Here is a 15,610-nt window from a genome sequence, read left to right on the forward strand (position 1 = left end):
TGATATGACTATTTAGAATTGCAGAGGTATTTTTCAACTTAAATTGTCGTAATGATGCGGATTGTTTGAGACTGTCGTCTAAAGCAGACCATGTAAGGTAACCCTGGTACTTAACACTTCTTTGGCCAGTAGCAGTTCTGTAATAAATGCTATGCAAATTCTTGGAGTTTCGGGTGTTATAACAATGTACATCATTGTTGCATCTAAACCAGTTTTTAAGTGAGTTTGGTAATAGTCCCTTTTCAGACCTGTACATAAATTCTCCCAGTTGAAATCTACCTAATTCATATACAGTCAAAACCCTTATTGCTTAAATATATTGTTGATATGGGCCAAACAATGAGGTGAGTGCCGACAAAACTACTGGAAGTCGGGTACTGGTTATTATTCAACCACTATTACAATGATCCGTTAAATAATAACATAATTTTCGCAGCTATATGGTTGAATAATATTGCATAATTTCGTACAGCATAGAAACTAGTCACGGTCAATCTTTGGCTTTGTTACGTACATAATCGAATTCGACAAAAACTCGAAGACATAATACAGAGTGATTACATTTTCCAATTAAATTGGGTATACATTCGTCAGCTCATATCAAATCATGATTTAGTTAAATCAAAACTGACAAACTGGTAAACTTATCCGGTATGCATCTCCAAAATATAAAATATGGTGATATACAACTACGCTAATGGCATGAGATAACAGGAATCTGCATGTTGACATAATGATCCATTCTTCTATTCTTCTCTTCTAAAATATCTCCTTTGTCAGTGATGACAGTGACAGTTATACACTTCATTGAAACTACTGCCGAACATGTGAATAAATTGTATGTATAGACAAGGGTAAATGCGTGACGATCTTCCTTTTATAACAAAAACAATTATTGTTCTCGTACACGTTTGTTCTACATTTTGGAAAAAATATAAGATATAGGGCATATATTATATACACTATACAGGTATGCTATTAGTGATAAGCTAAATCTATGTTCTTAATTTCATGAATAAACGAATTTGTAATCATTTTAGATATGAAACACAGTTAAAACCCGGGTGCTACGACATATACTCCGGCGACGATTACTCCGCAGTCGTGTTCCTATACACTAGCTATATTCATAACTTTAACCTTGTATCAAACACTATACCAAACTGTAATCTAATCATTAACCTGCACCTACCCTGCAATCAAACTGCGATCATATTCAAAACCCTGTATCTATGACAAAATAATAACTCTCAATTTTCCGGGTTCCTTACATAACATAATTTGTTTAGAGTTCAGGTATGACGTAGTGCATGTCACCAGGATCGTCGGGGGCACTTCTTCTTGCTTCCTGCGCCGCCTGTCGTCCGCGCACTTGCCCCACCGCGTCATTTCGGTAGGAGGAGCAAGGAGTTACGATCTCTTGGTAGGAATGAGTTTGGAAGGAATTAGGGCATTGATCTCCTTCTCCGTTTGGGCTCAGGTATATGCCTTGATAGGAATGGCGTTCGGGATTCGTCCGATCAAGACCGGTGTATGGTTTCTGCTTGGCAGCAGTGGGCTCTTTAGAGTTCTTCGAGGATCGTCGAGTTCGTCTAAAATGTCATACAAGGATACCAAGATTATGGTGATAGAAATTGTTACTACAACGGGGAGTGCACTTCTATTTAATACAACCATTTCATCATTTTGTCATATTTCCATAGATGTTACTAAGGAACGTGTCGTGTTCCTGTTGATCCAATAAGCCAGTTTGTAGATATACAGATGAAGGTCATTGTACCAAAATTGTTGAACCCACCGAAAAGAATACCGGATGCGTACTCATGAAAGTCATGACTGTAATATATCATTATTTATTTATGCACCGTCAATACGGTACATTCTATGGAACACGGATGGAAGTAGGACTACTCCAGGTATTAAAGATCTGTGGGTAGTTTTAGGTTACTTGTAATACATGCTAACTACGAACTGGTCTATGATATTGTTAGGAAGTGTATTAACTCATACCTTGATAAGTAAAGCAACAAAGAAACTATAACACTGTAGATGAGCAGGATTCCACATAAAGTTCCTAGGACCGCGGCCGTCACTCCTTGAAGTCAAACGGAAAAAAGAGAGAAATGAAAAGAGAAATATTGGCTGCGGTTCTCAAAAATCTTTCTGTAAGGCTTAAAAATTAGAACAAACATATTGCTCCGATTGTCTCATTTTCGCTCGCGTGAACATTGCCAGCACAAACCACTGACCTCTACCTCCTGAACGGATCATCGCCCATTCCCATTCACTATACGTTACGTACTAAAAGGCTGTATTGTCTGACCGTTCATGAATATTCATGTTTTGCTAAACTCGGCAAAATGTTTGCTTTTACTAAATGGAAAAATTACGGTGGGGGGTTGGATGAAATGGACAAAATGAAATAGGCAGAAGTGATCTATGATAATTCATGCTTTTTATGTTTCGTGTGCTCGACCTATAATCTTCAAATCGCTTGGTAAACTGAGTCCAAAGTTAGACTTGTTTCACATGTGTATTATAGGCAATGAAGAGCTTGCAACCTATTTTGAACTAGATGGAATTCGACTGCGCGCAGTCGAAAATGATGCCTCCGTCATAGAGCAATTTTACAAACCAAAACGGAAGAAATTTTTCAAATTCAAGTTCAATTGTAATCCATTAACAGGTTCTCAGAATATCGTGATTACAAACAATTTCTCATATACATATATGACCCTTTGAACTTTGACCTCATGATCCTAATATCTACTCAGCTCATTGGCTCTGCAAGATATCCAGAGTTAAATAGTAATCCATCTGTCAGTTCTAATGAGAATGCGTTCACAAGCTATTTTTGCATACATAATGAGCCCATGACCTTGGACCTTATGAACCAAGAATCTACACAGTTCATTGGCTCTGCAAGATACATAAATGATCTAAGTTTGGCAGGAATCCATCAATCTGTTCTAATAATAACGCGATCACAAGCTGTTTTTGCATACATAATGGGCGCTGTGACCTTTGACCTTTGACCTCGTTACCCAAAATCTAATAAGTTCATCGGCTCTGCAAGTAACATACATGACCTAAGTTTGGCAGGAATCCATCAATCGGTTCTTGAGATAACGCGATCACAAGCTGTTTTTGCATACATAATGAGCCCTGTGACCTTTGACTTTTGACCTCGTGACCCCAAAATCTAATCAGTTCATTGGCTCTGCAAGATACATACATGACCAAAGTTTGGCAGGAATCCATCTATCGGTTCTTCAGATAACGCGATCACGAGCCGTTTTGCATACATAATGAGCCCTGTGACCTTTGACCTTTGACCTCGTGACGCCAAAATCTAATCAGTTCATCGACTCTACAAGATACATACATGACCAAAGTTTGGCAGGAATCCATCAATCGGTTCTTCAGATAACGCGATCACGAGCTGTTTTTGCATACATAATGAGCCCTGTGACCTTTGACCTTTGACCTCGTGACCCCAAAATCTAATCAGTTCATCGACTTTGCTAGATACATAAATGACCAAAGTTTGGTAGGAATCCATAGATCCGTTCTTCAGATAACGTGATCACGAGAACGGGACGTACGTACAGACGTACGTACAGACGTACGGACGGACGGACGGACGGACGGACGGACGGACAACCCGAAAACATAATGCCTCCGGCTACTTCGTAACGGAGGCATAAAAATTACGGTGGGTGAACTTTCAAAAGTCAATGAGACATGAGGGCTCCAATGAAAGAGCTAGTGATAACGTACGTCGGGGTGGATGTGCTTTTCGTTTAAACAAAAAATGAATTTTTAACGATTTTTTAAAAAAACGTCCATAGGCTAACATGTTAGGCTGCCGACTCAGATCATGCTCTGACGATAGGGGGCGTTGTGAAATGAGACTAAACGGAGCCATATGATAAGATAACCCCGATCGATAGTAGTAGTAGAAGTATAGTAGTAGCAGTAGTAGTAGTAGTAGTAGTAGTAGTAGTAGAAGTAGTAGAAGTAGTAGTAGTAGTAGTGAAATACTACTATAGTATATTTATTGGATAGCTTAGCACAAGGCTAATCTACCCCAAGCTCCATAAAAATATATATTAATGATAATAATAATAATAATAATCATAATAATAATAACAATGATAATACTAATAAAATTAATAATGGCAACGACAGTCGAAAGAGTCAGTGCGTGGTCGACCTTTATCAAGGAGACAGGTCCATTTGAGTTTAATGATGCCTCTTGATATTTTTTTCGAATCAAAGTCCAAATTTTAAGAATTCAAAGGGAATAATACAGCATTACATTATAATTGTTGCATAAATGTTTTTCTCTTTACCAAATATATAACGCGTGAGGCCGTGAGCGCGTCCTCATACACTGGAATGTGGAGCATATAAGCGAAGGCTATAATAACGGAATAACAAAGTTCCACTGGAGAGGAAAAGAGACAAAAATAGGCGAAGGATACACCCCTTCCTATGTTTAAAGGCCGACTATCAGTCGGTCTATGTAAAACAGGAGTTGTACATAACCCCGTCCCCGCCCTCGTTACCGGGGAAATACGGGGTAATATAAAAATATGAAAACACTTTGTAATACAGTACTACCTTTTCCTGTGATAAAGGGCGGTGTAGATTCATGCTGAGTTATCGTTGACTGTTGCCCAGCTGCAAAATAATGACAAAACAGGACCCCAAAGTTATAATTCTAGCCATATGCTCAATATATTATAATAGTTAAAAAGGAAAGAAGAATCTCCGTCACAAGAAGCAATATGCAGTGTCGCTAAAATGTGTATTAGCACATGGTATTAGCACTTTTTTTGTGGTCCCGAAAATTTCAAAATTAGGACCGATATTTCGTTCAGTGGGGGGGGGGGGGGGGGGGGGGTAAGGCAGTTGTTTTTTCTTCACCCTTTAACCTAACCCCCCCCCCCCCCGTCTGCATACGCGCCTGCATCCTACAACAAAAATGAAAGAAAACAACAGCAACAGCTGATGTTGCTGTTGTTTTCTTTCATTTTCATTACTGCTGCAGTAGCAGTAACAGCAACAACAGCATCATCAACAACAACAACATCACGTGATATATCGGATTTTGGTTTATCGGATTTACTTATCTTGTAAAGTGCTGTGGTGTCTATAGGGCAGTTTTTAAACTTTTTTTTTTTTTAATTTGTAACTCTTTTTTGAAAGATAAAATATTAAGACCCCCCCCCCCCAAAAAAAAAAAGGAGAAGAAGAAGGAAACTACGTGCTTGATTAGTTGTAATTACAATTTTACAAATTTACCTAAGATACTAGAGAAAGCTTTCTGGTTTGTAGGTTGTACTACAACAGTCAACCTGACTAGTGTCTCATTCTCTTTGCCAGTTCGATGTTATGCCCTTCTGTATTGTGTTGTAGGCAGGAGACCCTGTGATACATGTTAGCGTTTTTTTAAAACCATTTAATACGAGGTATTTTCGTCTGCAAAAAAAAAATCCACTTTGACTTAATACGGTGTTTGGTTCACTTGGAATTACTTTATTTAAAGATGGTTTGAATATCAACATGTTCAATCACAGACACACCAAAGTATAAGAATGTTGTTCATTGTTTAAAACCATGATAAAGGGCTAGCTATAGGATACAATCTTAAGTTACCATGATTCGTAGAAATTGCCATCACGCTAGTTGACTTTTCGGTCGTCTGTTGCTCTCTGGGAGTAACAGAATTGTCAGGACCAGGAAGAACTAGAAGCAGACAACAATACAGATAGAAGAGAAAAGGGTCTTGCAGTTAGTTACAAAGCCTACCCAATCAAAACCAAAACTGATTAAGCGTGTGTTACGCCATTTTGTTTACTATGTTTCGCTTTTACCAACTGTGGTGGTACCGGTATGATACAAAACCATGCCATTGAAAAGACTGCTGCCTCATCCCTAATTTAGGTTTGTATTGTTTTCCTTAATGTGCTGGCAGTAGTAGGATTATGAACCCATGCACTAAAAAGACTGGTAACCCATTCCTAGAGAATGTTTTTTTTTTTTTTTTCCCTTCAGCGGTAGGATATACAGTTTACAACTAAATTAATAATAATAATCTTTTAAAGTCCACTCCGAATTTTATTAAGTTAAACCGAAAATGGAAATTCTTTTTTGCCCAATTGGTCGTGAGCCCGGCAGCCACTGAGCAGCGCCAGATTGACATTGCTCTATCCCTTATTTATACCCCTTTGCAATTTTTTTTGTAGAGGGGGGGGGGGGGGGGGGGGTGTTTTTGCGTATTACTCAAGATAACAAAAGTGGACTTGTTGAATTTTATGTAGGGCCTTTGCTTAAATTTCGTTAAAATTATAAGCTTTGATATATCACATTCTACAAAAATATAAATCGGGACAAATCAATTTTTCACATACTACAAGAAATGCAAAAGGTTGGTAAGGGTATGAATAATTTGTTAACTGAATTGTATGAACCCATGTAGTTAAAATGGCTGACGGTTCCTATCGATCTAGCGAGTATGAGTGGGGTTGGTTTATCCCCCTTGAAGTGGTGGCAGCGGCAGGATATGAAACCATGCCGATGTTTGACTAGTGCTTCATCCTTTTTGGGTAGGCCCCGGTTGGAAGGCCTGGGGCCGGGTGGGGTTGTTTTTATTTCGCCCTAAGATTAAAGATAAACTCCAGTACTGGTAAAAAAAAAAAAAAAAAAATTCTCACAGAATCAAACGAAACTTACACTGAATGTTCAAGATTACAAATAAGTGACATGTGCCAAACAATTTTGAAAGAAAATGTATACTGGCTGAGTAATGAGCATAGAAAGACAAGGACATCAAGGTAGTACTAGCCCCGACACCATGTGTGTTGTCCCATATATAGCTTTCTATGTGAGTGCTTGTTACTTAACCAAGACTCTGTAGCGACAAATGTTACAGTGCATTCATTTATAATTCACTGGTATACATATTGTGTTTTTAATCCAAAATGGCCGCTTTAGAAGTCATTGAGAGTTCGAGGATTTGGTATTACGCCATGTCCTCAGAACTGGTTTTAACTCGATTTATTATATAACGATGTTTATTCATTAGTATTTTGATCACATGACCAATTAACATAGATGTACGCGTATTTATTCATAAGTATTTAGATCACGTGCCTTATTAACATACATGTGCGCTTGTTTTGAACCAATCGCGCTGTAGTTGATTGGCGCTCTTCTGATTTTCCTGTGCGGGAATCAGTGAGCTGTTTTAATATTGGTATACACACATGCTGTTATTGTGTTGATATTTGTACCTAGAAAATTGTATCCAACGAGGATTGAACTGCTACGTCCCCGGACCATTCCCGGTGGACGTGCTCACCTATTTTCATCTTGTACGTTTTGCAAGATATATTTTGACTCTCTCGATGTTCAACATTGACGACACTTTAATTCACCAGCAGTGAGAATAGAACATTTAATATGATCTAACGTTTTTCTCACCTGCATTATTGTTTGACAACCTTTTATCATCGACTTCATATATATTGTCTCGACATTTGATTCTTCGACCTGCATCGCAAGTCACTGAAGTTGATCTATTGACATTGACTGCATCATCATTGTATTCATCTGTTAACTGATTCATCATCGTCGTCTTCATCGTCGACTTCATCATCGCTGTCTTCACCAGCGTCGTCTTCATCGTCGACTTCATCATCGCTGTCTTCACCAGCGTCGTCTTCATCATTGTTGTCATCATCGTTGTCTTCAACATCGTCTTCATCATCGTGGTATTCACCTAGCGTCGATCATCGTCTGCATATCCTACGCGATCGACAACCAGCTCGTCGACCACTGTTCTCGACTAGCTAGTTTCTACATCTACCTAGAACTTGAAGAAGATCTACTTTGAATTCAACTCCAATGACTCACGTAACGTTAATTATATTGTGATTTATGCTTTGCATTGTTTATCATTGTGAGGCCTTATTTTGACTGACTGAGTGCCTGTTGTTGAGTGCGTACGCTTACTAACACATATTTTACATGTTTATAATTGCACTAGTTCTAGGCCTATGCCTGGTCTACTGATCTAGATCTGCTATAGTCTAGATCCACCGATATATTGTTGTATTCTCGTGTTGTGCATTCCGTACACATACACAAGTAGAGATTTGTTTAGCGGTTTCTTGAACCACAATATTTCGTGCCTATGTAAGTAAATCTAAACGCTGTCTAGCTTAGATTTGAGTAGTATTTTCTTGACTGTTATTATTCATGCAGTGGGAATGATATTTAACTGACTTGTTTTAGTACTGTTTTAAGTTGTACTGAACAGCTAGACTCCTGATATTTCGAGACTTGTATTCAGCGGTAATCATTAATACCATAGTGACTAAGTTGAGTCTCCTTTACATTAATGTGCTGTTGGAAGTTATCTATGTTTGATTATTAATAGTAACTACCAAGGGCCTAGTGATAGTTTAATTGTCTGTCACTGTTGAGATAGACAGAAGAGGTTTCTGATAATTCTGTAATCATTGTATCTTATGTGAAATGATAGAATATAGAACCAGTTTTTAACCATAATCAATTTGTCTGGATGTGATCATTTATTAAGTGTTTTCTTGTCTGGAGGGATACTGCTTTTTAGTAGTTTAATTAAAAAAGGGAATTATGTGGGATTACTAGTTAACACGCAACATAGTCCATACCCCCATGTAGTTTTCTAAATTGGTGACCCCGACGTGATCCCCCTGAGATAAGAAACATTTAGTTAGATTACCTTTGCTTATTAATATTTTTTTTTACCATTAGATAATCACATTTCTTACTGATACATTGAATTTAGTTGTGTGAACAGTGGGCGTGGCGCGGCGTCATGACTGAACCCAATACTCTTCAGCACCAAGTTGCTGCACTCACGAAATTGGTCAAGGAATTGACCGCCACTATCGGTTGCATGCGGAACCGAAGCAGCAGCATGAGCAGCATGAGCAGCAACAGGAAGCGCGACTCATCCGGCTATAAATCAGCGAGCACTTCTGAAGTTTGCTGGTATCATGAGAAGTGGGGTGACAAGGCTCACCAGTGCCGCCCGCCATGCACATATAGCAAGCCGGCGGAAAACAACTAGGCCAGGAGGTGGGCGCGACACCCCTCACTGGCCCTCTTCGTGACGGTCGCTTGTTCTATGTCACAGATAGAGATTCTGGGACACGATTTTTGGTCGATACGGGTGCCGCGGTAAGCGTAATTCCTGCCAACACCGCTGATAAGAGGCACCTTATGCCACTCGTTTTGCAGGCTGCAAACAAGACGCGCATATGCACATATGGGCAGCGTGAGCTCACAGTGTGTATTGGGCTGCGGCGTTCGTTTAAGTGGTCATTCATATTGGCCGATGTTTCGCAGCCTATCCTCGGCGCAGATTTTTTGAGGCATTACGGCTTACTGGTGGATTTGCGCACAAACCGACTTTGGGATGCCACCACTAGTCTGTCCGTACATGGCATCGCCTCCGACTTACCGTCGCTGAATCTCACAATAGTGCAAGTAGACTCCGATTCTGTCTACAAACGCTTACTTGCCGAGTTCACGGAAGTAACTCGGCCCATGTTTAAGAACTGTCCGTTGAAACATGACGTCACACATAGAATACTCACAACCGGCCCACCAGTTTCGGCACGACCTCGACGCTTAGCGCCGGACAAACACAAGATCGCTAAAGACGAGTTTGGCCGGTTACTCGATTTGGGCATTGTCGAGCCCTCAGACAGTTCATGGGCGTCGCCGCTCCACATGGTGCCAAAGAAGTCAGGCGGTTGGCGACCATGTGGCGATTACCGCGCTCTTAATCGCGTGACCGTCCCGGATCGCTATCCCATTCCGCACCTTCACGACTTTGCCGCACAGTTGCGAGACAAGTGCGTATTTTCCAAAGTTGACTTAGTGCGCGCATATCATCAGATCCCCGTACACCCTGATGATGTGAAGAAGACCGCGCTGACAACCCCTTTTGGGTTATTCCATTTCCGACGCATGCCATTCGGACTACGCAACGCGGCGCAAACCTTTCAAAGGTTTATTGATAGGGTCGTCCGTGACCTGCCATTTGTATTCGTGTATCTTGATGATATTCTTGTTGCCAGCGAGAATCCCGAACAGCACGAGACTCATTTGCGCCAGCTGTTCACAAGCCTCCGTGATTATGGAGTAGTAGTGCATCCTGACAAATGCCAGTTTGGAGTCGAAGCACTAGACTTTCTAGGGCACCATGTGACTGCCCAGGGCGTCTCCCCGATGGATGACAAGGTCGCGGTAATTCGCAAATTTCCGCGCCCTACCTCGCTACGCCAGCTGCGCCGGTTCTTAGGCATGGTTAATTTTTACCGCCGATTTATGCCTAAGTGCGCATCCTCGCTGGCCGCCTTGACTGATTTGCTGCGCAAGCAACCTAAGCGCTCTCGAAAGGCGTTAGATTGGTCCCCTGTGTGCGACTCTGCTTTCGCGGCTGTCAAAGAGGACCTCGCGAACGTCACGATGCTTACATACCCGTCTGTTGAGCTACCTACAAGCCTCGCGGTAGACGCTTCCGATCTCGCCGTAGGTGGTGTGTTACAGCAACTCCATGAAGGGGAGTGGCGACCGCTTGCGTTCTTTTCTCGCCGCCTCAAGCCTCCCGAGACTAGGTATAGTACCTTTGGTCGAGAGCTGCTAGCCATTTACCTCGGAATACGCCATTCCCGATACTTCTTAGAGGGGCGTGATTTTTTTGTTTTTACAGACCACAAGCCTCTTACCTTCGCACTCAAGACATCGCCCGATCGACATTCCCCTAGGGAAGCGCGGCAACTCGATTACGTGTCACAGTTTACCTCCGACATACGCCATATTCGAGGCGTTGATAATCAGGTAGCTGATGCACTTTCTCGCACCGAGATTGACTCAGTGCAATTACCGAACTCGATTAACCTGCGTGTAGTCGCGACCGACCAAGTCGATGACGTTGAGCTCGCTGCTCTGCGCTCAGACACGTCAACCTCGCTCAAATTTGAGAAGGTCCTCCTTCCGGAAGGGGACGCGCACATTTGGTGCGACATGTCCACAGGGCATCCGCGGCCGTATGTATCGGTAGCACACCGTCGATCGTTGTTTGACAATCTGCACAATCTCGCGCATCCGGGCATTAAAGCTTCGCAAAAGCTTATAGCGGCCCGTTTTGTGTGGCGGGGTATGAACAAGGACATTTGTACATGGGCGCGTACTTGCATCCCATGTCAGCGCGCAAAGATCCAACGTCATACGCACTCACCGCTTGGCACTTTTGCCAACCCCGATGCCCGTTTTGCACACGTTCATATTGATCTTGTTGGGCCACTACCGCCCTCGAAAGGGCACATTTATCTGCTGACTTGTATCGACAGGTTCACCCGTTGGCCCGAAGCGATCCCGATAGCGGATGCCACTGCCGAGACAGTAGCCATAGCTCTAGTGGAGAACTGGGTAGCTCGCTTTGGAGCTCCAGCCACGATTACGCATGATCGAGGTCGTCAGTTTCAATCTGCGCTTTTCACTGCATTAGCTAATTTGCTAGGTTGTCGGACCATAGCCACCACGGCCTACCACCCGCAGGCCAACGGTATGGTGGAACGGTTCCATCGGCAACTTAAAGCCTCTCTCAAATCTCAACCCGAGCCGAACCGTTGGCAAGAATACCTTCCTTTGGTCATGTTGGGTATCCGCGCAGCTATTAAGGAAGACATCGGAGCTTCCGCTGCCGAACTAGTCTACGGGACGGCGTTGCGTCTTCCAGGCCAGCTGATAGTGCCTACGCGACACGATACTGTTGACCCCGCGGACTACGTCCAACGCTTGAAGGACCATATGTCTGTTTTAGCGCCTACAGCGACACGTAGGTCACCACAGACCAGTTTTGTACATAGGTCTCTCGATACTTGTACGCATATTTTCTTGCGTATCGATGCTGTCCGTAAGCCATTACAGCCTCCGTATTTGGGTCCGTTCAAGGTTCTCAAACGAAACCCGAAGTTTTTCGTTATTGAGCAAAAGGGCAAGCATGTTTCTGTAAGCATTGATCGACTGAAACCCGCATTTTTGGAAAGCGTTTCGGCTAGGACTACCGCGGCTGACGTGCCTCTAGAGGGAGAGCCTACCGTCTCCTCCCCTCTGCGCACAGCACTTCGCGCAACCTCTGCGCCTGCTCCTGCACCTGCTCCTACGCCTGCTCCTGCTCCGGTGAAATCGCAACCTGCTGCGCGTGTCACACGTTCAGGCCGCCACGTCCACTGGCCGCAAAGGTACGTTCAGGTTCACTACATTGAACGTGTCGCATAAATAGTGGTTATTTTCATGTATATTAATGTATTTTGTACATATGTTTCCTTTATATTTTTAATTGTGTATTTTCGCCCCTCGGAGCTTACGCAAGCTCGGGTCTAGTAGGGGGGTTAATGTAGCGACAAATGTTACAGTGCATTCATTTATAATTCACTGGTATACATATTGTGTTTTTAATCCAAAATGGCCGCTTTAGAAGTCATTGAGAGTTCGAGGATTTGGTATTACGCCATGTCCTCAGAACTGGTTTTAACTCGATTTATTATATAACGATGTTTATTCATTAGTATTTTGATCACATGACCAATTAACATAGATGTACGCGTATTTATTCATAAGTATTTAGATCACGTGCCTTATTAACATACATGTGCGCTTGTTTTGAACCAATCGCGCTGTAGTTGATTGGCGCTCTTCTGATTTTCCTGTGCGGGAATCAGTGAGCTGTTTTAATATTGGTATACACACATGCTGTTATTGTGTTGATATTTGTACCTAGAAAATTGTATCCAACGAGGATTGAACTGCTACGTCCCCGGACCATTCCCGGTGGACGTGCTCACCTATTTTCATCTTGTACGTTTTGCAAGATATATTTTGACTCTCTCGATGTTCAACATTGACGACACTTTAATTCACCAGCAGTGAGAATAGAACATTTAATATGATCTAACGTTTTTCTCACCTGCATTATTGTTTGACAACCTTTTATCATCGACTTCATATATATTGTCTCGACATTTGATTCTTCGACCTGCATCGCAAGTCACTGAAGTTGATCTATTGACATTGACTGCATCATCATTGTATTCATCTGTTAACTGATTCATCATCGTCGTCTTCATCGTCGACTTCATCATCGCTGTCTTCACCAGCGTCGTCTTCATCGTCGACTTCATCATCGCTGTCTTCACCAGCGTCGTCTTCATCATTGTTGTCATCATCGTTGTCTTCAACATCGTCTTCATCATCGTGGTATTCACCTAGCGTCGATCATCGTCTGCATATCCTACGCGATCGACAACCAGCTCGTCGACCACTGTTCTCGACTAGCTAGTTTCTACATCTACCTAGAACTTGAAGAAGATCTACTTTGAATTCAACTCCAATGACTCACGTAACGTTAATTATATTGTGATTTATGCTTTGCATTGTTTATCATTGTGAGGCCTTATTTTGACTGACTGAGTGCCTGTTGTTGAGTGCGTACGCTTACTAACACATATTTTACATGTTTATAATTGCACTAGTTCTAGGCCTATGCCTGGTCTACTGATCTAGATCTGCTATAGTCTAGATCCACCGATATATTGTTGTATTCTCGTGTTGTGCATTCCGTACACATACACAAGTAGAGATTTGTTTAGCGGTTTCTTGAACCACAATATTTCGTGCCTATGTAAGTAAATCTAAACGCTGTCTAGCTTAGATTTGAGTAGTATTTTCTTGACTGTTATTATTCATGCAGTGGGAATGATATTTAACTGACTTGTTTTAGTACTGTTTTAAGTTGTACTGAACAGCTAGACTCCTGATATTTCGAGACTTGTATTCAGCGGTAATCATTAATACCATAGTGACTAAGTTGAGTCTCCTTTACATTAATGTGCTGTTGGAAGTTATCTATGTTTGATTATTAATAGTAACTACCAAGGGCCTAGTGATAGTTTAATTGTCTGTCACTGTTGAGATAGACAGAAGAGGTTTCTGATAATTCTGTAATCATTGTATCTTATGTGAAATGATAGAATATAGAACCAGTTTTTAACCATAATCAATTTGTCTGGATGTGATCATTTATTAAGTGTTTTCTTGTCTGGAGGGATACTGCTTTTTAGTAGTTTAATTAAAAAAGGGAATTATGTGGGATTACTAGTTAACACGCAACATAGTCCATACCCCATGTAGTTTTCTAAAACTCTGTCAAATTTATTATGATATTGATGACTCCAGAACCTTGCAGTGCACACCAATACTTAAATGCTAGATGATCAACTGTTTCTGATCCTTTCCACACCTTTTCTTTCACAATGCAATCGCATTACCAGTACTAAAGTTTATCTTTAAATGTGCCTCGGCGCCTGATGTTTATTCTGTCTCCATTGGCGTAGTAAGCAGCGGAGTAACACGTAATTAAAATGTCTGATTACTTATCCAAGTGAAGTTCATGCTTCTTGTCATCTCCTTTCAAACTGCCGTTTAAGCCCCCCTCCCATATACGCCCGGGCTACTAATATATCCCGGTTCGTTTAACATAACAAAAATAACAAAATTAACGCAACCATTTCATCTAATTGAAAGGTGATCTCAACGGCAGTATTAATGATCTTGAGTCTCTCTCTCTAAATATTATATAATTTTTTCTGAAGTCCCTTACAATAAGCTATGCCTTTTTCTTTGAATTAAAATATAATACTACTATACAGTACTACAACATAAAGTATGATAAAAATGATAATAATAACAATAATAACAATAATAATAATAATAAAAATAATAATAGTAATAACAACAAATATATCATAATTTATACTTACGATCAAAAACAGTCAGTTCTCCTAAATTGCCACAGGAGAAAACCCTGTTCTCAAGGCACGAGCTAGCACAACATGAAGTACGAGGTCCATAATATAAGCAACTGGAGTTTGAGCCAACGTCAAAAATTAATCCGCAGAAACACTCCTTGCTTTTAGTAACAACACCAGCATAAGGTATGGACAACATTTTGCAGGATTCAATGCACGACTCGGTAGTCAGATTGGGGTTGTTAATGGAGTACAATTGGTAACAACCGTCTGGTGAAAATGTTGAAGGTGATAAAAAGAATAAAAATAGCCACAATAAATACAGTTATATAGCAGTGTACAGAGTGAGATCCCTGCCCCTACCCCCCCCCCTCCCCCCCAAAAAAAACCTTCACAATTTTTACCGAACAACAATGAGAATGTAAAATCCAATTGCGCTTTTTTGGCGAAGTGAAGAACAAAACAGCATTCGAAATAAGAATTCAGTTCTACCAAGGGCGTAAATCGCAGGTGACGGGCCGGTGGTTTAAATACCCCCACTTTTCAGGGAGGGGGTGGCCTGTACAAATACACCTCAACTTTCAATACAGGGGGGGGGGGGGGTAGGTATACTTGGTTGTTGAAAATTTTATGATAAAAACCAGTTTAAGTGACTTTGAAGTTGTGGAAATATTCTTTGAAATAATGCTAAAATACTACAAAATAAATTAAGTTCGTCCTATAATGACTTGTGT

The 15,610-nt window shown here is 41.3% G+C and overlaps 1 protein-coding gene across 2 annotated transcripts; it reads right to left on the reverse strand.

The window, feature by feature from the left end:
- Nucleotides 1–27: 27 nt before the first annotated feature.
- LOC105443437 lies at nucleotides 28–15,214 on the reverse strand. 2 transcript variants are annotated; one of them, XM_030974380.1, is made up of 5 exons: nucleotides 14,889–15,214; nucleotides 5,665–5,754; nucleotides 4,627–4,686; nucleotides 2,011–2,095; nucleotides 28–1,592 (listed from the first exon to the last, which is right to left on the reverse strand). In XM_030974380.1, exons 1-5 carry the CDS (start codon nucleotides 15,073–15,075, stop codon nucleotides 1,286–1,288), a joined length of 729 nt encoding a protein of 242 aa, XP_030830240.1. In that variant the 5' UTR covers nucleotides 15,076–15,214; the 3' UTR covers nucleotides 28–1,285. The 2 variants fall into 2 exon arrangements, with proteins under 2 accessions (XP_030830240.1, XP_030830241.1); XM_030974381.1 differs by lacking the exon at nucleotides 4,627–4,686.
- Nucleotides 15,215–15,610: the final 396 nt, after the last annotated feature.

Source organism: Strongylocentrotus purpuratus, unplaced genomic scaffold, assembly GCF_000002235.5.
Source record: "Strongylocentrotus purpuratus isolate Spur 01 unplaced genomic scaffold, Spur_5.0 spur5_scaffold_7, whole genome shotgun sequence".
Taxonomy (NCBI): domain Eukaryota; kingdom Metazoa; phylum Echinodermata; class Echinoidea; order Camarodonta; family Strongylocentrotidae; genus Strongylocentrotus; species Strongylocentrotus purpuratus.